Here is a 26,801-nt window from a genome sequence, read left to right as displayed (position 1 = left end):
TGTGGACCAAATCTAGGAATGAAACATGTAAAAAAGTGATTATTGTTACTATATGTCTAGTTATCAACATTTCACTTATAGTTTAAGTTTGAATTAATTACTATGTTAGGCAATACGAAGTAGTAGCTTTATATCTATTTTATATTTAGAATGATTAAATAAGTTTTCGGGCTCCAATCTAAGAGTTATTGACTTAAAACATAAACATAACATAATACTATTCTCAAATTGTCTATAACTAACAATTAGAATGTAAGCTTAGAATTCATCCCTTGATAAAAGAAAAAGAAATAATTTTTTTTTTTGCAAAACACATACTCCGTATTAAACGGATGATGGGCCGGGTGATGGATAGAAAATCCTCACCCGAATTCCACCCATTATCCATCACCCAAGTGAATTGCTCTGAATGTCCCTAAACTTTGTCCAAATGAGCAGTTTAGTCCCTCAAGTTTCAAAAGAATCAGTTTAGTCTCTCAAAATGGATGGAAACCGCTGTTTTTTTGGTTCCGTCACTAACTTCCATTTATTTCAGTATAATATAATAAAAGTGCTTAAAAAAAGGAGAATTAATTTACACGTGGATTAATGAATGAAAACATTTGATTTTGATTATTTGTTAGCCTTTTCATCTTACTAAGCCTTTTCAACTTCGTTTTTTTCCATGTACACGTGTAAACCTTTCCAACTCCCCCCCCCCCTTTTCTGGTTTCTTCCATAACTTTTTTTGGCGGTTCTTTTTTCACAATTCCTAGCCCTATTTGCTCCCTTTTCACTTCCCTATTTATATGGTCCCCCCCTTTCAATTCAATTTCACTTGTATTTTTCCAATTTACTCACTTAAATCACAAGAGTTTCTGAGAAAAAATGGATGCTTCTTCATCGTCATCAAAGCGCGCTATTGCTGCCAAGTGGGAAGGTCTACCCAGGAAGAGGCCAAGAATCTCCAGATAGGACGAAGGTACTCCTCTTGGTACTTTCATTCATTCTCTTTGTCGGTTTGTTCAATAAATGTTGGTAGTTGTTGCATGATAAATTTAGGGATTTTTTTGTTAAGTAAGTTTTTCCCAAAATTGGTGCATGCATCATCTTGATAATGGTGTTTTATATGTTAATTTAAACATTCGTGGCTTGATTTTGCATAATTTAACAATTTAAGTTGGAATTACGTTCCAATTTTTAATTCGAATTGATGCTTGCATGTCTTGAAAATGGTGTTTAATATGGGAGTAGTTAAACAATTGTTGCTTAATTTGGGAGTAATTTAAAGTAGATTCTGTAGTAATTAGGGTTTTACTTACTATTTTCAATTAAATAAAATAACAGAGTTTGCTTGATATTGACTTTGGCCGTTAATTTGACTTTAGAAGTCCATGCTTTGAGGGAGGCACACCCCCTTTGCCATCATCAAGAAATCCTGATGAATGAGATCTCCCCCAAGCTGGACTGAGAGGGCCAAGCTGTTGTGCAGGTGGTCTTCAAGTAGTGGCGAAGGTGGTCAAAGCTGCGCTACCGCCTGCCATACTCGTACCCACCAAGATGCTACCGTGGGTGTCCCCGTGAGTGTGTCATCATGGACATCATTGAGAATGATGGTTGTGACTTCCACGCCTGGATTGACAACGACATGACTGTCTACTTTGACGGCTTCCTCCTCCTTTTCAAGGAGGAGTAGCTGTTGTAGAGGCCATGCAGGGGTGCGTGGTGGTGGCGCTGGTGGTGGCCCCTCTTTTGTCAAGCTTCTGATGATCCAGCTTGTTTATAGTTTTTTTTTTTAAAAATTCTAGGACTAACTCACTCACTACTGTCATAGAAAAGTAGGTTTTTGAAAGGTGACAAGTGTTTATTTTTTGGAATTTTGTCACTGCTATGACAGTATGTTATATTTAACCGTAGACTTCTACCACAATAGTTGATGGGGTGTTTAATGTAAGGTGACAAGTGTTTATCAAGTATTCATAATGATTATGTTGCTCATCAACTACCATGTCTAGTTATCAATGCACCTAAGCTCAAGTACTTGTCCATCTCTGGAACGTTTCAGTGTCTGTCTCAATGGTTCTGAAAGTCTCTTGTCAGTTTCAATCTTTTTAGCCAAACTGGTACAGAATCCTAATAAGACAAGGACACAAGAGTTGATCCAATTATTTAATTTTCTTGATTAAAATTGAATAATTGATGAATAGGACGCCTTCCGTTTCTTTTTAGCATTTTTGGGTTAATAATATACGGAGTAACCTTGTTTATGAAATCCATGCATATTGGATTAATTTTGGAACTCCATACGGCTACTACTTCTAAATTTAGAGAATGAGAGAGAGAGAGAGAGTCTCTTCCTCGAATAGGGATGTAAATGGGGGATTTGGTTGGTGACTTGGTTGGAGTCCATGATACATTGTGATTATTAGTGAAGAAACCACTATGCTAGGCGGTTTAGTAGTTGAGTTTTAATGTTGGGAAATGTTATAAATGTGTTTAGGATTTATTTAGAATGCTTGATTATGGCCGTGAATTATTAGAAGTTGATTGGGAATCTTTATTGGTTGTTTTAGGCGGAGAATTCTATGTAGGCAACTTTTGAAAGTGTTAAGTGGTCTATCAGTTTGTTTACACAAGGTACGTACATACCTGTGTGTTTGTGGATGTGTGCTGTATTGAGATTATGTTGAATATATATTTATGAACTTGTTTATGTTGGAAATTCATGTTCAATGTCGTTGAATTAATGCATTGAGCATAGAACTTTGTTTTAAGAATTAAATCATGTTAGCATTTCAGGTTGATGCAAGCATGTCAGTTTGGGAACTTTATAGTAGTTTATTTATTGGCAGAGATCTATATTGATCGTTGTTCCCTTTTAGCTTTCCACTACCTTACAAGGGTCGAGGACCTTGTTTGGTAGATGGTACTTTATATCAAGAAAGTTAGTTAACCTTTTGGTAAAGAAAGGATTGAAAGAGTTGCAATTTATTCTTGACTGAAGCTTGTGACCACCTTTTAATGCAAAGATAAAAGAAGTCGTGTTTACTTGTTGATTATATTATTTATGTGATTAACGAGTCATAACCAAGTGTAAAAAGTAAATCAAGTAAAGTGAAACTGAATGGCAATAGCTTTAGACTGTGCACGTCTGAAGTGACGGACAATCAGGAGTTGGAGTCATGGGTCGCTCATGGCTTTTTCTGGGGCCGGATTGATCACCGGTTCTATTTTATTCAAAAGTCCCTCGATATCGCAGGTCATTGGGGTTTACGGAGTCGCGCCCGTACCTCGTCTTCCTTAGTGAAGAAGTTTCTAGTAGACAACTCAGTCCATTGACTATTTCAATTAAAATATATTAATGTTATAAAAGTCTAGTCCAGTCTAGTCTAGTCTAGTTAAGTGTGGTTTCAAATTATTATGTTTTGGTTGTCCTTATTTACGTTATTAGTATCATGTTAGGATTGTTCGTTTAATATAATCACGTTAGGATTATTATTGATTTAGTATGTAGTACTCAGCTTTGCTGATTACGTGCTTTTGCTTGTGCATGTTGATCATGGCTATGCCTTATTGATCCTGTGATGACCCAATCTTTGGTGAGCAGTCTCTAGGGATCAATAAGCATTGTCCATTGCAGGTTTGAAGAGGATGCATCACTGGGGTTCGAGATCTGGAGAGATTTGTGTAGTCGTTATTTTATTTCATTTGAATTTGGTTTTGTTGAACTTGTTTTAATGGACTTGAATTTGATTTGAACTAATTAGGTCGACTTTGGTTTGTTGGTTTTGGTAGTTGACTTATTTAAATTATTAAAGTTATTTATTATGTTTTTCGCTGCAAAATTCTGAATAAGCCGAAACGTTTTCACACGGGCGATAATACTGTTGTTCCTATGTTTTGGTTGATGACACACACATATTGCAAACTTCCTGATTATGGTTGCTAAATGACTTTGAACAGGCATATGCCCAAGTTTCTATTAGGATAGGAACTTGAATAAACTGGTGAAGTTCCTGAGGTACACTTGGAACAGTCAATGGAGTTTCAGAGCTGGAAGTTGTATCTGTTCCAGTTTGAAGTCACAAGAGGAGCAACACAGTTACATATCAAGAGTTCCGAATATCCACAAGAACTATTACAGACTCATAGCCAAGAGTTCCTGTGTTAGCTAGAGAGGAACTCATCAATGTTCCTTGGCTGGAACGTCTGAAGCTTCTGAGTTGCAAGTTCCAGACAAAGGGAAGACATGAAGTCTAGGTAGTCCACTGTACTTAGAATTTTATGTAAATATTAATTATGCTAATGGTATATAGAGTACTCAAGGAACTTATGATTTAATTAGGCCATTTATTTTATTGGAAGCGATTTTTATGGAAAACATTTCATAAATAAAAACAAGTTTTGCATATCTAATATAAAACAGATTTACGTTTTATTTTATTTAAACAAAACTTATTTTCCTAAAAATTCTCCTAAGTTTTTGTAGATAAATAAAATCTGTTTTAAAGAAATGTTTTAGGGTTTGATTGAGTCAAATCACCAACTGCTTCATGGCTGAACGTGGGAAGTGGTCTTCCCCTTGTTCCTCAAGTCAAGGGACGTGGAGACCAAAGTGCTGGCAGTTAGCAGTTGAGGTTTTGAAGGGAACTAACCCTAAGGATAAACACTATAAAAGGGAAATCGTTTTTGGTTTAAAGTACACAAACATTCTGAGAGTTTTTGCTTTCCTAAAAACGTTTTGTCTAAGATTTTCTAAAACAGTTTGTGTCCTAGTTAATTCAAAGTTCCTAAGTTTCTTATATCCTCACAAAAGCATTATTAATATCTAGAGTTATCCAAACACGAATTATATTTTGTATTAGTAAGGATAGAGTTATCCTGTTTAGACTTAGAGTTTAAGTCTGAGAGAGAGAAGTTAAGGAGTTGTAATCGAAGTAGATTACTGTGAGGAACACGAGTTTGAGAGGAACTTGTGTTGGAGAGATTATTGTAATCGAGGCATTACCATAATAAAAGAATTCTCTTCTTGATTAGTATCAAGAAGTTATCACAATTGTTGCTATTGTCTTCTCTATTCTCAGTTTCTTGATTGTTTCTTAAGTTCCGCAAGAAACTTTATCAAAGTTCTAATTACAATTCACCCCCCCCCCTCTTGTGCGTGTTCCTACTGGAATAACAGTTGGTATCAGAGCCAGTACTCACCAAAACACAGGAAACCCTGTTTGAGTCAAGTTCCTGAAAGTATGAACTCACAAGAGAAACTGGAAGAAGGTTACTCGACACAAAGGCCACCTATGTTCAATGGCAAGTTCTACTCATACTGGAAGAATAGAATGGAGATATTCATCAAAGCTGAAAATTACCAAGTTTGGCGTGTAATTGAAGTTGGAGACTTCGAGGTAACAAAGACCAATGCTGAAAACGAGGTAGTTCCTAAACCAATGTCTGAATTTTCTAAAGAAGACTTTGATAAATATGAGATGAATGCCATGGCTGTCAAAATCTTGCATTGCGGGCTTGGACCTCATGAACACAACAGAGTCATGGGGTGCAAGAACGCAAAACAGATTTGGGAACTACTTCAAGTAACCCACGAAGGAACTAATGAAGTTAAGCGTTCCAAAATTGACCTTTTGATGTCTAAATATGAAAGATTTGAGATGCTTCCAAAAGAAACTATTCAAGAAATGTTCACTAGATTTACTAACATAACCAATGAATTAGTTTCTCTTGGTAGAATCATTCCCACAGATGAACAGGTAAGAAAAATACTAAGAAGCATGCCACAAGATGATCGCTGGAGAACAAAGGTCACTGCACTGTTTGAGACCAAGGACTTCACCAAGTTCAACATTGAACAACTTGCTGGTTCCTTGATGACACACGAACTGCATCTTGGAGCTGCTGTTCCCGAGAGCTCAAGAAATCGAGGACTTGCTCTAAAGGCTGAGGAACTCGATGAATCTGAACCAGATGAAGAAGAGGCTGCCATGCTGGTCAGAAGAATGAGAAAGCTCTATAGGAACTTCAAACCAGGAAACCAGAAAGGAAGGAACTTTGCCAAGAAAATCACTAGTTCCAAAACTGAGCAAGGTTGCTTCAAATGTGGAGAAACTGATCACCAAATTCGTGAATGCCCTCTGTGGGAGAACGACAAGACCAGAGGAAAAGGGAAGGAACAGGTCAAAGATCGCTTTAACAAGTCTACCTTCAACAGACCAAACTTCAAGAAGGCCATGATAGCTGCATGGGGCGAAGCAACAGACTCAGAAGACGATGAGGAACAACCAAATGAAGAAACTGCAAATCTCTGCCTTATGGCTAGAACAGAAGGAACTGATCAAGTTCCATCAGAAGAAGTAAGTTCCTCCACTCTTCAGTGTCTCTCAAAGTCAAAACTAATTGAACTGTTGCTAGAAACTCTAGATGATTACAAAAAGCTAAGTGTATTAAAAGCACAAAGTGATAGAGCCTTGGAACTCAGTAAAGACCACATAAATTATCTGAACAATATTAGATCTGATGTCCAAGGCAGGTTCTTTGAATTACTAGATAGAAATACCTCTATTAATGAGTCATTCGAAAAAATTAGAAATGAAAACATCCTTCTACAAGTTCAACTCAGTCAATATAAGATGTTTAATTTAAGTTTAGATCCTACAAAATCCTTGGAAATCAACATGGGAATTTTTAACATCGACTTAGAAAATTTAAACAAAGATCTGATCACCACAAAGGAACAAAAAGAGAAACTGGAAAGGGAACTATCCATGGCCAGGGCACAGAGACAACCACCTAAAGTTCCTCCCAAATGGATTGAGAATGCTCAATCTAAGAGAACAGAAGGATTGGGCTTTAACCATAAAAATAGTCATAAGAAGAAGTATGTGGATCTTCCTAGTGTAAAAGTCTGCTTCTCATGTGGAAGTGGAAGTCACATAAGTACTGAGTGTTCCAAGATGAAGGAACAGGATCAAAGAAACATAAATTATGTAAAACAAAAATGGGTTAAGAAGTCTGAAGTTATAGTTGAAAAGGAACTCGAGGAAACCCGAGTTCCTGTAACTAACCTTTGATCTCTTTACAGATTCTAGTGAAGGGGAACAGCTCGTGGTATCTCGACAGCGGGTGTTCCAAACACATGACAGGAGACAAATCTAAATTCCTCTCACTAGAAGCCTACAATGGAGGAACTGTGACCTTTGGAGACAACATGAAAGGAGAAATTATTGGAATTGGAAAAGTTGGAAGGTCAAGTTCCTACGCCATTGAAAATGTATTTTTAGTCGAGGGTTTGATGCACAGTCTACTAAGCATCTCTCAATTCTGTGACAAAGGAAACTCTGTAAGTTTTACTTCTGAAAACTGTCAAATCATAAACAATAACACTGGGAAGGTTATTTTGGAAGGAACTCGTAAAGGGAACACATATTCTGTGGATCTCAATACAGTTCCCAGGAACAATCTAACCTGCCTCAGTGCCTTTGAAGAAAATTCCCTACTATGGCACAGGAGGTTTGGACATGCTAGTTTCTCGTTGCTTGACAAACTAAGATCAAAGGAACTGGTTCGAGGACTCCCCTCAATCAAGTTCCTAACTGATAAAGTGTGTGATGCATGTGCAAAAGGCAAGCATGTCCGAAGTTCCTTCAAATCTAAGAAATTGGTAAGCACCACAAAACCATTGGAACTCATCCATATGGACTTATGTGGACCAATGAGAATTCAAAGCAGAAGTGGGAAAAAATATGTATTAGTTATTGTTGATGATTACTCTCGCTTTACTTGGGTCATATTTCTAACAAGCAAGGATGAAACGTTTGATGAGTTTGTTACATTTTCAAAGAAAATCCAGAAAACCACAGGTCACCAACTGATCCATATAAGATCAGATCATGGAACAGAATTTGAAAACTACAAATTCGATGAATACTGCAAGGAACAAGGTATGGACCACAATTTCTCAGCTCCCAGAACTCCACAACAAAATGGAGTTGTTGAGAGGAAAAATAGAACCCTAGAGGACATGGCAAGAACCATGCTAATAGCCAGTTCCTTGCCTAGGAACTTCTGGGCTGAAGCAGTCAATACTGCTTGCTACATTATAAATAGAGTTATGATTCGAGCAATCCTAAACAAAACCCCCTATGAGCTACTAAAAGGTATAAAACCCAACATCTCTTACTTTAGAGCCTTTGGGAGCAAATGTTTTGTCCACAACAATGGAAAAAGGAACTTGGGGAAGTTTGATGAAAGAAGCGACGAGGCAGTGTTCCTAGGATATGCCTTAAATAGCAAGGCTTATAGAGTTTATAACAAAAGATCTATGTGTGTTGAGGAAAGTGTACATATAATATTTGATGAATCTAACAAAACTGACATAGTACAGGAACAAGAATTTTTCGAGATTGGTTTATCTCGTGCTGCAGAAAATGATGAGGAGTTCCAAATAAGCAAACACACAGCAAGAGGAACTGCTCAACAAAATCAAGAAGTTCCCGTACTAGAGGAACAAGCAGAAAACCAAGAAGATCCAGAAACAACACCAGAGGAACCCCAACAGGGAACTCAGGTCATAGAAGGAACTGACGAAAATGCCACAACACCAGTAGCTCAATTTCAACCTAAACCTTGGAAGCATCTAAAGTCCCACCCAATGGAACTCATTGTGAGTGACATCAGAAAAGGAACTCAGACAAGGTCACAACTAAGGAACTTTTGCGCATTCCACGCGTTCCTCTCCATATTTGAGCCAAGAAATCACACCGAGGCTCTGGAAGATGCTGACTGGATCATTGCCATGCAAGAAGAATTAAATGAATTCAAAAGAAACAAGGTATGGCACTTGGAACCCAAACCAAAGCACCAGAAGGTGATAGGGCTAAAATGGGTGTTCCTGAACAAGAAAGATGAACATGCAACAATCATAAGGAACAAAGCAAGGTTAGTGGTCAAAGGTTATAATCAACAGGAAGGCATTGACTTTGAAGAAACATTTGCACCTGTTGCTAGATTAGAAGCCATTAGAATCTTAATTGCTTTTGCTGCTTTCATGGGTTTTAAACTTTATCAAATGGATGTTAAATGTGCTTTCTTAAACGGTTTCTTAGAGGAAGATGTTTATGTGGAACAGCCCCCTGGATTTGAAAATCCCGAATTTCCAAATCACATTTACAAATTAGATAAGGCTCTCTATGGACTAAAACAAGCCCCTAGATCTTGGTACGAGAGATTATCAAAGTTCCTCCTTCAAAATGATTTTAAAAGAGGTAGAATAGACAAAACCTTATTCTTAAAATCTAGAGGAACTGACTTGTTAGTAGTTCAAATTTATGTTGATGATATATTATTTGGAGCAACTAATGAAAATTTGTGCAAGGATTTTGCAAGCTTGATGAGCAGTGAATTTGAAATGAGTATGATGGGGGAACTCAACTTCTTCCTTGGTTTACAAATCAAGCAAACCGAGGAGGGAATCATGATACACCAACAAAAGTATGTGAAGGAACTCCTAAAGAAATATGAGCTAGAGTCAGCCAAAGTAAATCACACTCCCATGGGAACTGCTACCAGATTAGACACTGATCCAAATGGGAAAAGTGTGAATCAAACAAAATACAGAGGTATGATTGGATCTCTATTATATTTAACAGCCAGTAGACCTGACATTTCTTTTAGTGTAGGACTATGTGCAAGATTTCAATCAAATCCAAAGGAGTCCCATCTAACTGCGGTGAAAAGAATACTAAGATATCTCAAAGGAACTGATGACCTATGCCTTTACTATCCAAGAAGTGGATCCTTCGAGCTAAGAGGATATGCAGATGCTGATTATGCAGGTGACTTAGTGAATAGAAAAAGCACATCAGGTATGGTACAGTTCCTAGGTCCATGCATGGTTTCTTGGGGTTCCAAGAAACAGAATACTGTTGCTCTATCCACAGCTGAAGCTGAGTATGTAGCTGCTGCAGCTTGTTGCTCACAAATTCTATGGATAAAACAACAGTTAAGAGATTTTGGTATTATCTATGATTGTGTTCCTATCTATTGTGATAACACTAGTGCTATTTGTATTTCAAAAGATCCGGTTCATCATTCCCGAGTCAAACACATCCACATCAGACACCATTTCCTTAAAGATAATGTTGAGAAAGGTTTGATCAAATTAGACTTTTGCCAAACTGATCACCAAATTGCTGATATTTTAACTAAGCCTTTGAACAGAGAGAAACATGAGAAAATGAGAATGGAACTCGGAATGATCAAGCTAAGGTAATTGCAAAATTGGAGTTCCTCTAAGGCAAAAGCAAAAATCATGGTACATATAGACTATTACAAACACAAAATCTTGTGTGCAAACATAGTTGAAGCTTACCATCGTGGCAAATTCACTCACACTTCAAATGAGCAAGGTAAGCAGTTCCTTTCAAACTAGTTAAGTCAGAGATACGAAATTAAGCAAGTCAAAGTCAAACACAATTTTTTTCTCATTTTCCTTTTATTTTTATTTTTATTTTTTATTTTTTTTATTAAAAACCGAATACCCATATTCAAAGAATGTTTGGAACGGTTCCATTGGCAATAAATAGGAGAAACTCTTCACTTTCCACAATCAATCCATGCAACCCCCTTTCTCTCTCTCACACGCCTTCTCCACTAACATCACCTCTCCTTCCACCTATAAAATAAAAAACCTCAACCATGGTTCTCACAAGCAACAACACTGATCTCACATCCCTCAAACGAAAGAGAAACCCTTCATCTCCTGTTCCCATGGATACCTCACCCATTCAATCGCCAATTCCTCTTCGATCCCACAATCCAATGCTCGCAATCACTCAGGGGGAACAAACCAACACTGACATCGAAATGAAATCCCCAATCTCAAACCCTAGATCCTCCACAAGAAAATCCAAAAAACGACGAGTGGAAGCTTCTGGTGAAAACATCGAGGAAACAGAGGAGATTGCTCAAACTCAGGGGGAAGTAAAAGGGTCCAAGAAACTCACTGCAAAGGAAAACAATCTGGTCGAGGGGTTCGCAATCAACTCAACATGGTGTGAAGCCACGAAATTTAAAGAGCTGATGGAAATCCTTGAACAACAAAAGTGGGTAAGTCTGTTGAGTACCTATGCCAAATCCCCCTTAATTCCTGAAGCTATGAAAGAATTCTGCAAGAACTTTGCATGTGTTGATAATGTATGCTCAAGTAAAGTGAATGGAACTCGCATCGAATTTGATGCCTCTTATCTGGAACAGCTGTTTGGTACACCCAATAGGGGTTTTGATATGTGGCTCAAAGGTCAAATCACAGTGACCATAGATAATGTAGATGAGAAAGATATAGTTGGTTCCATTGGAGGAGATTCTAAAGTATCCACCTCCACCTCACACAACTGCTTTTCACCTCTTCAAAAATTACTGTTTAATATTGTGTGGAGAGGTGTAGTTCCTCGAACTCAGAAAAGGAACATAGCAAGTCTGTTTGATGCATGTCTCATGTATTGTCTTGAAAGGAAAATTCCCATAAACTTTCCTGCAATCATGATCAAACACTTATCCACCTGTATCCCCAAATTCAAAATTCCATACTCCTCCCTTCTCACAGAAATCTTCAAAAGCTTCTCAGTTGACCTTAGCCCATATTTTGTGATCCCCTTAAAATCCACCCAAATCCTTCAACTTGAAATGCTCCATCTATTAAATCTTAAAGTGGTTCAGGGTAAAGTCATTAGGGCTGGAAAGGAAGAGAAACAAGATGAGGAAGATCAGGAAGGAATTGCAGTTAAAGAAGAAGTGGAGGAGGAGGAGGAACTCGAACAAATAGAGGTCCCTTTACCTCGAGGGAACAGGAAGAGTGTAGGAAAAAGAAAGAGCATGAGGGTAGCAATGAAGGAGAACAAGAAAAGAGGGCCTGTCTTCATGGAAATAAATGAGGAAGGGGATGTCAAGGAGATGCCCATAGAGGAGGATGCTGTTCCACTGAATCAAGAGGAACTGCCTGAAACTGTTAGGCCAAGAAAAAGGACACCCAGATCCTCCAAAAAGTCCAAAGCTCGTAGTGTTCCATCTGAACAGGAACATGTTCAAGATCATGGGGGTGCCTGGAACACAAAGGATGATCAGATATTGGAGCTAAAGGCAACAGTTGCTCGTCTGGTGGAACTACAGGAGGGAACAGATCACAGGATTAGCTCAATGCAGGCCCACATAGGTGCATTGGTTACAAGTGTCAAGACTCTCCAAAACGATCTTCACCACTACTCAGAACAAGCCAATGCAACTCGTGCCACAATCCTCACAAAGATCAACAATCTGGAATCTTTTGAGGAGACTGTGATAGAAGAAACTGCTGGTTCTGGTTCCCCATCCCAAGCCTAAATCACCCTATCCCATGTTTCTTTTATCTTTTGCCATGGAACAATCTTTTTAATTTGCTTTTGGTTTGTATAATTTTTAAACTTGGGTATTTGTTCCATCTTATTTTGACTTGCTTGGTTACACATATCTATGCTTTCTAGTCTTGATCATTACTGCTTGCTTTCAATTTATTGTATGAGTTAGTTTAATACTTTGAGGCTAGCTTAACTTGCCAAACGTTGATCGTGGGGCACTGTGTTTGGAATGGCTATATTTCGTGTTATGCTTTTTGTTGATGTCAACAGGGGGAAGTCATGGGTGCAAACTTCCAAGGCACACTCAATCCAGTTCCTGAATCAATCTCTCTGAATCTCTCTGTAAGCCAAGGGTGCTCCTCTTTCTTCTCTCTAATCTTTCTCTTTTGTTTTTCAATTTTTATGTTCTGTTTCACAATAGTCTGTATAAGTTCTTGTTTGTTTGTACTTACTCACTTTGTAAAAAGTTTGCAAGTGTTGTCATCACCAAAAAGGGGGAATATTGTTGTTCCTATGTTTTGGTTGATGACACACACATATTGCAAACTTCCTGATTATGGTTGCTAAATGACTTTGAACAGGCATATGCCCAAGTTTCTATTAGGATAGGAACTTGAATAAACTGGTGAAGTTCCTGAGGTACACTTGGAACAGTCAATGGAGTTTCAGAGCTGGAAGTTGTATCTGTTCCAGTTTGAAGTCACAAGAGGAGCAACACAGTTACATATCAAGAGTTCCGAATATCCACAAGAACTATTACAGACTCATAGCCAAGAGTTCCTGTGTTAGCTAGAGAGGAACTCATCAATGTTCCTTGGCTGGAACGTCTGAAGCTTCTGAGTTGCAAGTTCCAGACAAAGGGAAGACATGAAGTCTAGGTAGTCCACTGTACTTAGAATTTTATGTAAATATTAATTATGCTAATGGTATATAGAGTACTCAAGGAACTTATGATTTAATTAGGCCATTTATTTTATTGGAAGCGATTTTTATGGAAAACATTTCATAAATAAAAACAAGTTTTGCATATCTAATATAAAACAGATTTACGTTTTATTTTATTTAAACAAAACTTATTTTCCTAAAAATTCTCCTAAGTTTTTGTAGATAAATAAAATCTGTTTTAAAGAAATGTTTTAGGGTTTGATTGAGTCAAATCACCAACTGCTTCATGGCTGAACGTGGGAAGTGGTCTTCCCCTTGTTCCTCAAGTCAAGGGACGTGGAGACCAAAGTGCTGGCAGTTAGCAGTTGAGGTTTTGAAGGGAACTAACCCTAAGGATAAACACTATAAAAGGGAAATCGTTTTTGGTTTAAAGTACACAAACATTCTGAGAGTTTTTGCTTTCCTAAAAACGTTTTGTCTAAGATTTTCTAAAACAGTTTGTGTCCTAGTTAATTCAAAGTTCCTAAGTTTCTTATATCCTCACAAAAGCATTATTAATATCTAGAGTTATCCAAACACGAATTATATTTTGTATTAGTAAGGATAGAGTTATCCTGTTTAGACTTAGAGTTTAAGTCTGAGAGAGAGAAGTTAAGGAGTTGTAATCGAAGTAGATTACTGTGAGGAACACGAGTTTGAGAGGAACTTGTGTTGGAGAGATTATTGTAATCGAGGCATTACCATAATAAAAGAATTCTCTTCTTGATTAGTATCAAGAAGTTATCACAATTGTTGCTATTGTCTTCTCTATTCTCAGTTTCTTGATTGTTTCTTAAGTTCCGCAAGAAACTTTATCAAAGTTCTAATTACAATTCACCCCCCCCCCCTCTTGTGCGTGTTCCTACTGGAATAACAAATACCTTGATAATTCTCTATAGTTATAGTTATAAAAGGGTTGTTTTAGAAAAAGGAGAATTGTCGGAGTGTTACAGTGTTCCGCTTCCATTGTATTATACATCTTCACTTAAGTGGAATTGGCAAAAACTTGTCCCAAATCACTGACAGAAAAGGGCCAAAAACTCAAAAAGTCAGATATTTGATCTGAGATGACGGGAAAGTTGGTTATGGAAGTAACACGATCATGGGATTTGGTGTATTGTAGTGCTAGGAAAATGAGAATTAGTTGATTCAATTATCATGGACCCATTTAGGTGTTAATAACCTGCTTAACAGGACTCAGACAATATACTTTCTAATGTCAATATCCATATAGACAAATAAGAGCAGTAAAGGCCAAACATTATCTATCTTATAGATTTACAGACATAGCTAAATATGCACCTCTTCACAGCTGCTACGAGTCTATAAGTCACATTGAGCATCATGTGGTATGGGAATGGCAAAGAGAAGCAACTAAAGTTTTTGTAAATGTTGGCACAACAATATGATCAAAACCTTTAAATCTCAATCATGAAATAGAAGGATGTACAAATAACACACCACACTTCATTCTCCTCCATCACAGCCTTGTAAAACTAAAGTAACAACATCAACTACTTCAAATCCAACTCAATTCGAGTAAAACACCAAGCTAATTCCAGAAAATCAAAAACATCACAAGTAAAATCCTAAATCAGAAGATTGAATTGAATGAACTCCATTCAAGGAAACTACTAATTCAACGGAATCAATTGAATTCCAATAAATAAACCTAATTCCACAAAGTCAAAAGAAAACCCCAAATTTGAGCAAAATCAAAAGAAAACCCCAAATTCGAGCTTAGCTGTATCTGTCGGGAAGTTTCATCCATAAAACCAGGTATGTATTTCTGATATTAGGCAGAGTATCAGTAGGAACTAGAACACTTAAGTTTCACCATTCTGAATCGCAAAACACCTAATATCAACAATAAAAATCACAATGGGAGTTTTAAAATCCCAATTTTAGAAATCAAAATCACAAACAATGCAACAAATTCAGAAATTTAGAAGCCCAAATTAATTCCATGTTCAATCAATTCTACCAAAATAAAACTTACATCCAAAACAATCAACCAAATTTCGCTAAAAAAAACACGTAAAACCTAAATCCAAAAACTCGAACAAAATTCAAGCCCTAATCAAAATAACAAAAACCGTAAAAAAAAAAAAATCAATTTCAATATATACCTGTGCGAACTGAGAAAGAAGAAATCGCGAGAAGGTGGAGGAATTGCAAGAACAGCGAAAATCGAAGCATGGAAGAAGATGAAGTCGTCAGAGAGGATTTGCAGGAGGAGAGAGAAAATGAAAGGAACAGAGAGAAAGAAAAACCGTGAATCACGAAAAAAGAGGAGATGTCATTCAAATTCGCCAAATTACCTATTCACCTTACTATTTTTGACTTGTTCGGGTAGATCACGGTCCGTTGGATTGAAATAATCGAGAGCTGAGATCAGTTCTCAGTTCTCATCTTAAAGGGTGGTTCTCACCAGATCCTGATTATATATATATATATATATATATATATATATATATATATATATATATATATATATATATATATATATATATATATATATATATATATATATATTATTGGAGCTCTTTTTCTATTATTTCTTTCTCTTATATATATACTTCTTCTGTTTCGGGAATATCGCACCATTTGTTTTTTACACTATTCACACTACGACTTTGGCTATTTGTTGTGATTTGTACGTAAGAAAATTTTAGTCATGTGAGGTCATGTTAGATTCGTATCGATACATATTTTATGAATATTAATTTTTTATAATTTTTATTTACGCACGATTTAAGATATTAAAAGTCAAAGTAATGGTTAGAAGAGTAAAAGTCAACCATGATGCGATATTTCCGGAACAGAGAAAGTATATATATATTCGGCACGTGTATGCTTTGCTGCCAATGACAACCATATTAGGATTGATTTGGATTGTGGAGTAATGGCTAGGGGAAGGTCTCAAAAGAAATTCTGCACTATACTTCGTATATCTTAGGCTTTTGTCATTCTTTATTGTACAATTCTGTTATTTGAGTCTACCTAGATTACCCTTGAATCTTATGAGTAGCATTTTGTATTATTACTTTTATTAGTGTGTTGATGATGTTAAGGTTCCAGTTTGATGATGTTGAAGTTGTACATTAATTAGAAAAATATTTATGTTCCACTTTGAATAGGGACCTATTTTATTTTTTATTTATAGGCGTAATTTATAAAAAGACTTATGTATAGATGATGGTATAATAAGGCAAATATGTACGAAAATTGACAAATTCGTATATCGCACGGGCTTCAAACCTAGTATTATAATGTAAATGAGTCCTTTTATAATTTCCTGGATTTAAATTTAATAGAGTTAAAAAAACCCTAAAGTCAGTCAAAAAATAAACGAAGCCCTAATCTTATAATCTCTTCTCTATTATATAAAGGAACAGCTGAGGGCATAATAGTAAAATAACTTTTCGTGTCCCCTAGAAAATTTACAGAAATACCCCCACCTTTGAATTAAACCCCAGCCCTCCTTCGACGAGCTCTCTCTCCCTCTTTGACTCCATTGCCTTTCTTCATCTCTCCCTTTCTCTCTCCTCTCGCATTTTAATTTTTTGAAATTTCTGCTCCTCAGATCTCTCACATTTTAAACTTTTGTTCTCCGGAGATGAAACACCGCCACTAGCAAAGCGGTGGAGCTAGGCGCATCTTGCGACGACGACGAGGCCGAGAACGAAGTCGCAGAGGAGATCGACGAGGATGACAACGAAGTCGCAGAGGAGATCGACGAGGATGACAACGAAGTCGCCGGCCACCGTATTCTCCGCCGCTTCCTTAGCGCAACCACCGTATTCGCTTTTCTATTTCCATCAGAAGTTCAGATCTGAAGGTAAAACCTTCCCTCATTTCCTTTATTATTTTCATGTAATGATAGTATTTGTTGGAATATGTATTCTCCAATTTGTTTAGGCGTAATTCTTCTAATTCTTCACTATTGCAGTACAATTTATTGGGTTTTGAATTAGGGTTTTTCTTGCCCTCCCTTTTGATTTCGTATTTGTTGAATTAGGGTTTTTTGGCCCTCCCTTCTGATTTCAAATTTGTTGAATTAGGGGTTTTTTTTGCCCTCCCTTTTGATTTCGAATTTGTTGAATTAGGGTTTTTTGCCCTCGATCCCTTTTGATTTCGAAATTGTTGAAGTAGGATTTTTTTGCCCTCCCCTTTGATCTCGAATTTGTTGAATTAGGGTTTTTCTTCCCTCCCTTTTGATTTTGAATTTGCTAAATTCTGATTCTTGACGTGATTCTGAAATGGGTTTTGGGTTTTGTTGAATTTGTGGGAAATTGGGTTTTTGTTTATCGTCAAAATTTAGAATTGGGTGCTGATTTTTGCTAAAAGTTCATTTCAGAAGCACTAATCTTATAATAATCAATATAGTGATTAGCTTTCCACATGTTTTTTTTTTGATGCTGAAGAGGCAAAAGCCAAAGAAAGAAAAATTAGCTTTAAATTTATGAGTTTTCCACATGTCGTTGTAAACTTATGAGTTTTAGTTTACGAGATAGATTCACACCTCTCGCCATTTGAATTAGTTTTCTGACGAAAATTTGTCATTGATTTTGATTGACAGAAGAGATATTGTCAGATTGAGCTACGATCATTCAACTTTTTTCGGGGACATAATCGAGAATTCCTACCCTCAATTGCGAATTTGCGAGTATTTGATTAACCGCTCCCCGTCTACTGTAGATTGGGTAGGCGTGTTGTTTTTTCTCGAACAAAGGAAGGTAGTATTCATAACTATTAATTACTCCGTAAATTAGATTTCACTATTAGTAATTTTGTTGCTATGTTAAAATTGAAACAGCAAAAGGAGAGTGATTTCAATGTTAGTTCTATGTAACCTATGCTCTTTGATTGATTTAAGGAATAACTCTCTCCAATAGTTTCTTTATCTAATTAATGAGAGCTCTTTTTGGTTCGTTAGAATAAACTTATTCGGTATGAAATTATCTTACTTATATGTAAAACTAGATTAGGTCCCGTGCACGCACGAATATTTAAAAATTATTATTTGACAATCTTTTTTATAAAATTTTTAATTGAATTATTTATCCCTTAAATCTATTGCGTAATTAATAATCTTGAATGCACCCATTTTATCATATTTTAACTTACTACGGATTATATATTTTACATGTTTATATGATGATCTGACTAAAATATTTGATATATTTAATATGCTAATTTAACCAAAATATCGAGTAAGAATATTTCTATTATTGATATGATAGTTTGACTAAAATTTTACCAAATTTTTAATAATGACATTCCATAATCCTATATTTTTTTCCATATATAAACATTTATACAAAAGGAGAGAAAATAAAAAAGAATAAAATAAATATGTCTTTTTAGGAAAGAGTTTTTGGCGGGAAATTTTTTCACAAGGAAGTGACACGTGTCATTCCTGGTGTCTCTTATAGTATAGTAATAGATTCTATTAAAAAACTTATAGTATATGTATGAACTTATGTTAGTGTGAAGTCATCTAAACTTTTTATGCTTAATAATAAGGAACTAGCGAGAAAGAGCATTATATATCATTGTAACAAAATTAGGCAAACGGTTGGATTAAAGCCTAATGATGTTGTTTATGGTTTCAGATATGGATGAACGAGATCTAATCAGTGAACTTCCCAAGGATCTAAAGTACCGTATCATGGAACAGTTACCCATGAAAGATGCTGCAAGGATGAGCACATTGTCAAAACACTGGAATGAGAACTGGTTCACACTTCCATCACTTGTCCTTAACGGTAATTTCTTCAGAGATGTGTTAAAGAAAAAACGAAATAAGTAAAATACTGATGCAGCACAAAGGTCCCATCTCCAAATTCAGTCTTCACATCCCAAGTCGTATAGATCACGACCCAGATATTACACAATGGTTAATGTTCCTGTCGATGAACTGCATCAATGAACTATACATAGATAATTGGAAACTCAAGTCCATTTTAAAGTTACCTAATCAACTTTTCAGTTGTGATCAGTTGACAAAGTTGACACTAGACTTATGTATGTTAAACCCTCCTCCCCTGTTTTCTGGATTTCAGAAGCTCATCTTCATCCATCTTAATAATGTAAGTTACCCGAGTAATGAGGCTTTCAGACGCTTTGTTGCCAGTTGCCCGGTTCTTGAGGAATTAAGTATTCATGATGATTATGTTTCTCATCAATTACCATGTCTAGTTATCAATGCACCTAAGCTCAAGTACTTGTCCATCTCTAGAACGTTTCAGTCTGTCTGTCTTAATGGTTCTGAAAGTCTCTTGTCAGTTTCAATCTTTTTAGCCAAACTGGTTCAGAATCCTAATAAGACAAAGACACAAGAGTTGATCCAATTCCTTGCATCTGCTTGTAAACTTGAATATCTTTGTTTTACAAGGTACTTTATCAAGGTCAGTTCAGATATCCTTTCTTGCTCGTTTCCATTTGTATATGTTTTATTTCAACTTGATTCGATCTGCATTATATTGTGGATCAAAGATGTTGGTTGCAGGTGGTGTATCAACAATTCTTCCTGTGACGACCTTTACACATGTGACGAATTTGCGGCTAACAGCTCTTCACTCCTGGAAGGAACTGTCCTGTGTTGTTGCCATAATTCGAAGTTGTCCTAATGTTCAAAAACTACATATATCAGTAAGTATCATTATCAGGATTATTTGAGTTACTCTTACATGTTCCTGTTCTACTAAAACATGTGATTATTTAAGGCATCCAGAAAACAAATTATGATCAATAAAGAAAAATGCCTATCCCATCCCATTTGCCACAGGAAGAACCTCATTTGCATATTACTCTCCACAGTTTTGATGTATTAAGATTCCGATTTCCGAAAATAAATAAATTCCATCAACTACTTTTGTTAATTTTGGTGCATTATGCATAACTTGAGCAAACGAAAATAAAAAAAAGCTTTTACAAGACAAAAAAATTTCATCATTTTTCAATGTATAAGCTATTTGATTGCATTACACTATGTTTATAAAGAAGGGGGAAGAAAAAAGGATGAAGAATTATAGAAAAAATTGAGGGAAAAACAAAAGAAAACGAAAAAGTAGGCCCCACTAATGGAAAACTTAACAGTTTCCGTTAAGTGGTGGTAACTCGGTGCTTAACAATATAAGGTGATAATTTATAAATAAAATTTTATAAGGTGGTAAGTTTGAAAAATTGAACTTTACAAAGTGATAATTTTGAAAAAATCTAACTATTTTTTTTTATCCTTGACAAGTATTCTTTTTAAAAGTGAATAGTAATTGGTTTGATCTCTCACAAAACTTTAAAAGCACCGTGGTCTATAAATCTTTACAGAAAAAAGAGATTTGAATATGATACACCTATGTTTTGTAGAAATGGCTTGCAATATTTGATCTATCGTTGCCAATTTAATAGAAGTACTTGATTGCAGGTAAATATTTCTGAGACGAGCAGTGATGTTGCTGAGAACAGCTTGATGAGTTGTAACCTTCCGGACAAAATTTTCGCAACTCCGTTACATTAATGTGAGAGTTAAGAATGGATCAGTTGTAGAGCTGATGCTCATTGAGTTTTTGCTTGCCTGCTCTCCTGTGTTGCAGACGTTCACTCTCGACATTCATGAAGAAGTTGATGCAGATGCCAAGATGACCATCTCGAGGAAAGTGATGCAGTTTAACAAGTCACTTAATAATAACATTTTCTTTCATGTCTTTATGACAACCACATTTGATGACGCTCAAACTGCTGCTTAATTTCAAGTTTATTTATAACAATACATGTAGTTTTTAGCTCGGGATAAACAATCTAGTTTAGTTAGAGGTTTAGAGCTGACAAATGTGTCGGGTCGTGTTCGATTTTGTGTTGTTCACGAAATAATATCAAACTATGTAAAATGCAAAACAATTGCATTATATGAAAAATTATCTAAACGGGTCGCATCCGGCCAGATCCACTCCGTGTTTTCTCTCAATATATAATTTCGTACTTTGTTGGTTCAATTTTGTGGTTGCCCAGGCCACACAAGAAATCCAAAGAAAAACCATTTCAAGTTGTTAGGCTTTTTATGTAGAATATATGAAGAAACCAACAGTACAGCCGTAAGGCATAATTTAATTCAGTTACACATACAAATACAGTGGCAAATCATCTTGAACATGCAATTTGGCCCTTTTGACAAAACTAACATTGGCGAATGGCGATTAGCTTTTAACTATTAAGAAACTAGGGCAAAGAATGTTAGGAGCGTTACGAAACTATGGCAAATTAAGAATGTCGAGCGTATTTGTACTAGTAACTTTTCCGCAAAGTTTAATCACTTTAGCGGAAATTGATTTACATTAATATAAAGCCCCGCAATACCTTTCCTTAAAAAAAAAAAAAAAAAAAAAAATTGTTATTGTAATATTAGGTTATCAAGTATTTACCCTTCGAAAACCTGGCAAAAGCAAAAAAAACTATTTTCTGAATTGTTTTTTTTGGTGTTAGCACTCGGTTCACCCTTAGGGCTAATCCGGATTCGGGGCGAGTTCTGAGTGGTTAGGTTCCAGTCCCCTCCCAATTGTTGTTGCGGGGATCGAACACGAGTTCTCCCTACCAAGTTCAGCCTCAATCACCACTGAACCAACAAACACTATTTTCTGAATTGTGATCCTCTCTGTTGAAATATATTGACGCAATCAAAGCTTTTGGCTTAATTCAATCGTTCCTACGACTTTTACAACTACAGCTTTTGGTGTTAGACTGTTAGTCAACTGCTACGGGAACATGAAGTTAGATGTTGCCACCCCATGCGTAGGTAATTTCAATAACCATTCCTATACATTATTTTGATTTCTCTCTAATCTTTTGCTTACTTATTTTATTCACTAAAACTACTGGAAATTGGTTCATAGCACCTTTTCTTTTGAGCAAACACGATGCTCAAACATTTGACACGATTTTAAAATTGCTGCATTTCTTTTTTATACTATCCACATAACCTAAAAACCTAATATGTGTATTTTATCAAAATCCACTTTTTTTTAAAATATATTTTTTGGTTATTCATAATTAAAGATAAAGTTTTCTACATTATACCATACCAGGCTATGTGTTTAACAAATTCCATTACTTTTTTAAAAGAAGTCAAGAATTTTCTACATTAACTTGGTTTTAACATGAAACAAAGATGTGGTTAAAAGTAAAGTTTTTTTGGATAAACTCCACTAGGAGTCAAGGCCAACCTTGGAGGAGAGATTGGCCACATATAAACCTTACGATTTTTCATCCTAAAACCAACATGTTGGTGATAGGTGGATTAAGGCTCCGTTCTATTGGATTTGTTTTGAATGAACTTATGAAAAAAAACTTATTCCATATTTGTTTGTGAAAATGTCTGAAAACATTTATTTTTGCTGAACTTATATTATCTGGATTTATCTAAACTTATCTGAACTTATATAGTTATATGGACTTGTTTTTTTTGAAATAAGTAATCTTATATGTTAGTCAATCTCTCTAATTTATATATTTTCCATGATTAGTCCCAAGTCACATATGGGTTAATTTTTTGTAACATTTATAATTATAATGCTGGGTTAACAATAAGGATAAAGTTGATTATATTTTGCAAATACATGGATATGGATACAATGTGCGTTTAATAATATCTTGTAAAATCCTGGTTTATATGTTTCAGAAAAGGATGAAGAAAATGGAATTTGTAAGCTTCCTCGAAGTGTAATACATGGGATCATGGAACGCTTACCGTTGAAAGATGGTGCAAGGATGAGTATATTATCCTCAAAATGGAGAAACAATTGGCGAACACTTCCTGGTCTTGTTCTTGATGATAATTTCTTCATACAAGTGTTGGGATATAAACTATATAGCACACACGAATACAGTAGAATCGTCAGTAAAATTCTGTTGCAGCACAAAGGCCCCATTACAAAATTTAGTCTTGACATTCCTGAAGCCATGGGGAAGGACCCTGATGTTTACCAGTGGATACAATTCCTTTCTGGGAATTACATCAAGGAATTCACTCTAACAATCTTTAACAAATTACAGATTCAATTGCCTTCTCCTCTCTTCTCTTGTCCCAATTTAACCAAGTTAAGGCTTCGTGGCTGTGTATTTAAGCCTCCACGATCTTTTAAAGGCTTCCAGTATTTAGTCAGTGTTGATTTTGAGGATGTTTATGGTTTCACTATTAGCAAATTTGTTGCTAAATGTCCATTGCTAGAGGATTTTAGTTTAAGAAACCATAACAATGGTGTTGATCAACTATGTATACATTTTAATGTACCTAAACTCAAGTCCTTGACCATCTGAACCGAATTCAAGTCAATTTATGTTAATGGTTTGCAAGGACTGATGTCGTTTTCAATTACTTTGCCGGCAATGGTAGATTGTAATTGTGACAACGGAGCACTAGAGTTGATGAATTTTCTTGCACTTTGTTCTACACTTGAAAACCTTTGTTTCAGAAAACATTTTATCAAGGTTAGTCTAAATTAAATAAATATTCTATCAATTAAGTTTCCTGGTTGGGATTCAATCTCACCTTTTACATTATGTATCAAAGTTTCTGGTTGCAGGCGGTGTATTAAGAACGCTTCCTCTTCTGGAGTTTACTCATGTCAGAAATCTGGACCTCACAAGTTTCAATTCCTGCAGCGAGCTCTTCTGCACTATTCGCATAATTCAAAGTTGTCCTAATGTTGAAACCCTGCATATTTCGGTATGTGAAATATACTAGTTTGTTGTTGGAATTTGATACAGTCACTTGAAAACGCGGTATATATACTTAATCCTTGGCATTTAAACATGAATAATGTAGGTAAAAGTTTCGGAGAAGATGACTGATTCTGTTGAATTTAACTTGACTACTTCAGACCTTTCCTACAAATTTCTCCAACTCCGTAACGTTACTGTCAGATTTGACAGAGGATCAGGTTTCGAGCTCAAGCTTATTGTTGAATTTCTGCTTGCCTGCTCTCCTGTGTTAGAAATGATCAATCTTGAGATTAATGAACAACTTAATGCCAAGGCCAAGCTGAATGTGTCAAAGAAGTTGATGCAGTTCCACAAGGCATTTTCTAACATTATCATTTTTACCTCTATGGCAAGTAGAGTTGATCAAGCTTCAGACACTTACTCATATTCAGGTTCATATTCCGATTCAGATTCAGATTCCCCTCCAAAAAAATCATATTCAGATTCAGATCAGAGTAGTTCGGATTCAGACTTTTGATTTTAGATGAGTGGATTTTAAAGATGTTTGATTGAATAATCATTGGTATTTGTTCCAAGTGAATTTTAATAAGTTGAGCATTAAAGTTTTCGAACTTAGAAGCATGTTTTTTTCTTTCTTTTTTATTAATTTTTTGTCATTAATTATGTGACCTTTTGGCAAATTATTAAAAGTTGTTGGGATTGGTGACTCGATTGATTTAGGAGAGTTTTAAATTGTAACTAGTTTTTAGGTCCGGGCAACGTCCCGGATTAACTGTATTAGTAATATTTATATTAGTCTTATTTAAAATCAATTCTCTTTTTTTACTTTTTTTTTTTTTGACATTGATACTCCGTAGCATGTAAAGTGTTTAAACGTGAGGTTGCGGGTTCAAGTCTTATTGTCTTATACATGCTCCATTTCTAAATTTTTAAATGTATGAAGTTTATATGAAATGAAATACTCATAACAGAGCGCCATGTGGCACATAAACTTCTTTAAAAACGCCTTTTAATAGATACTCCCTCCGTTCCAAAATTATAGTCCCGTTTGACTAATTTTACTGTTTTTAAGAAAAATATTTGGAGTGGATAAGTCTAGTGATTAGATTGTACTTGTGTTGTAATAAGCAAAAAGACAAGTTATCTTTATTTCCCCCCCATGTGCTGATCAAAACAGCCCCCCCATTTTTTAAAAAAAAACTGCACATGGATCCTAATCAAAATAGTTAACCAATAAGAATACTTTAATATTTATTCTCAACCAATAGAAATGCTCAGATTTAAAGCACATAGATTCAACACAATTAGGGGTCATATGGGGTCGTTTTTCCATCAACACGACCTTTGTAATCAGACTCCCTTTATTTGGCTCTCTTCTTCCTCATTTAAATACATAGGTTTAGAGCAAAAAAAAAAGTTCACAATTTCAAAAAAGAATCCCATAAAAATTGGGCAGCACCTCATTTAAATACAGAGGTATAAATCCCAAAAAAGGAGAAAACCAAGGGAGGAAGAATGTATTCAGGAAAAAGAAAAAAGAAACAGAGTAAGGGTTGCATCATTGCCTGCGGGGGGAATGACTTCAAATTTCAATCTCAATGGCGCTTGGTTTCCAGATGATGAAGATGAAGAAATTGGTGGATATTCAAGCTGTAACTTGAACGATACTCCGATTCCAGAATCAGAGATGGAAGAATACTCTGGAACTGATGGTAATCATCACATAATCAGTTCTGATGATGACATTAAAGAAGTTGTGGACATACTTCAAGGCAACACCTTTAATTTCTGATTTGAACCATCCACCACTAGAGACTCAACTTCATCAAACAGGAAATCAACAACAAACAACACAAAATCGTCCTAAGCAGGCTCAACAGTCAAAAGAAGCTTCACATTCTCATATGGCTCCTAGATAGGGCAACAATGGGCAAAAAAGAATATAGGTCAATAAAAGCAGCATTAACTCACTTTGGGGTCGTGTCAAGGACCATATCTAGGATATGGAACATAGCAAGGAGGCAGAAAGAAGCAATGCAAAGGTATAATCTTGCAACTAGACATCACAATGTTGGCAGGAAGAGAATTCAATTAGACGTTGATGAGCAAACTAGACTTGCAATGGGAGACAGAACATGTATAAGGGATTTAACTCAAATGCTTAACATAACGAGGGGTATAATTCATCGAATGATTAAAATTTGAAGTTTTCTTAGTTTAGTTGGATATTATAGACGCTTTGTGCAAGATTTCTCTAGGATAGCCAAACCAATGACTACTTTGATGAAAAAGAAAACTATGTTTGAGTGGAATGAGAAGTGCGAGGAAACATTCCAAGCTCTAAAGACGCGTTTGACAACCGCGTCAGTGTTAACTCTACCATATGGAAATGATACCTATGATGTGTATAGTGATGCGTCAAAGAATGGTTTAGGGTGTGTATTGATGCAGAACGGGAAGGTTATTGCATATGCATCAAGACAATTAAAACCGTATAAAGCTCGTTACCCCACCCATGACTTCGAGCTAGCAGCCATAGTGTTTGCATTGAAGATATGGAGACACTACATGTATGGTGTGAAATATAAGAGATTCACGGATCATAAGAGTTTGAAGTACATTTTTACACAAAAGGATTTGAATATGCGTCAAAGGATATGGTTGGAGTTAATTAAGGACTATGATTTAGACATCCAATATCACGAAGGAAAAGCAAATGTAGTTGAAGATTGAAGAAAATATGTCCTTCACCCAAGGTGCATTAGTCTAATACCAAGGTTC

General features: G+C 35.8%; 2 protein-coding genes across 3 annotated transcripts; both read left to right on the top strand.

The window, feature by feature from the left end:
• The first annotated feature begins 16,785 nt into the window (after positions 1-16,785).
• On the top strand, positions 16,786-21,252 carry LOC110780038 (F-box/FBD/LRR-repeat protein At1g13570). 2 transcript variants are annotated; one of them, XM_021984467.2, is made up of 5 exons: positions 16,786-17,142; positions 17,884-18,040; positions 18,920-19,714; positions 19,803-19,958; positions 20,731-21,252. In XM_021984467.2, the coding sequence occupies exons 3-5, from the start codon at positions 19,124-19,126 to the stop codon at positions 20,821-20,823; spliced, it is 840 nt and encodes a 279-aa protein (XP_021840159.2). In that variant the 5' UTR covers positions 16,786-17,142; positions 17,884-18,040; positions 18,920-19,123; the 3' UTR covers positions 20,824-21,252. The 2 variants fall into 2 exon arrangements, with proteins under 2 accessions (XP_021840159.2, XP_056685246.1); XM_056829268.1 differs by having other exon boundaries at positions 16,787-17,142; positions 18,920-19,072; positions 19,816-19,958.
• A 1,616-nt stretch (positions 21,253-22,868) lies between these two features.
• On the top strand, positions 22,869-25,812 carry LOC110787262 (F-box/LRR-repeat protein 13-like). Its single transcript, XM_056829403.1, has 5 exons — positions 22,869-22,875; positions 22,978-23,571; positions 23,882-24,024; positions 24,124-24,451; positions 25,637-25,812. The coding sequence occupies exons 1-5, from the start codon at positions 22,869-22,871 to the stop codon at positions 25,810-25,812; spliced, it is 1,248 nt and encodes a 415-aa protein (XP_056685381.1).
• Positions 25,813-26,801: the final 989 nt, after the last annotated feature.

Source organism: Spinacia oleracea, chromosome 5 (assembly GCF_020520425.1).
Source record: "Spinacia oleracea cultivar Varoflay chromosome 5, BTI_SOV_V1, whole genome shotgun sequence".
Classification (NCBI taxonomy): domain Eukaryota; kingdom Viridiplantae; phylum Streptophyta; class Magnoliopsida; order Caryophyllales; family Amaranthaceae; genus Spinacia; species Spinacia oleracea.
This window is presented reverse-complemented; position numbering and strand designations above follow the sequence as displayed.

Bases quoted from the DNA above. Each gene is read 5' to 3' on its own strand.
- LOC110780038 (XM_021984467.2), top strand. From the start codon at position 19,124: ATGCAGCACAAAGGTCCCATCTCCAAATTCAGTCTTCACATCCCAAGT. The intron at 19,715-19,802 runs GTCAGTTCAGAT...TGTGGATCAAAG, and splicing joins TTACAAGGTACTTTATCAAG to ATGTTGGTTGCAGGTGGTGT. The intron at 19,959-20,730 runs GTAAGTATCATT...ACTTGATTGCAG, and splicing joins TTCAAAAACTACATATATCA to GTAAATATTTCTGAGACGAG.
- LOC110787262 (XM_056829403.1), top strand. The intron at 24,025-24,123 runs GTATGTGAAATA...TGAATAATGTAG, and splicing joins TTGAAACCCTGCATATTTCG to GTAAAAGTTTCGGAGAAGAT. The intron at 24,452-25,636 runs GTTCATATTCCG...CTTGGTTTCCAG, and splicing joins AGACACTTACTCATATTCAG to ATGATGAAGATGAAGAAATT.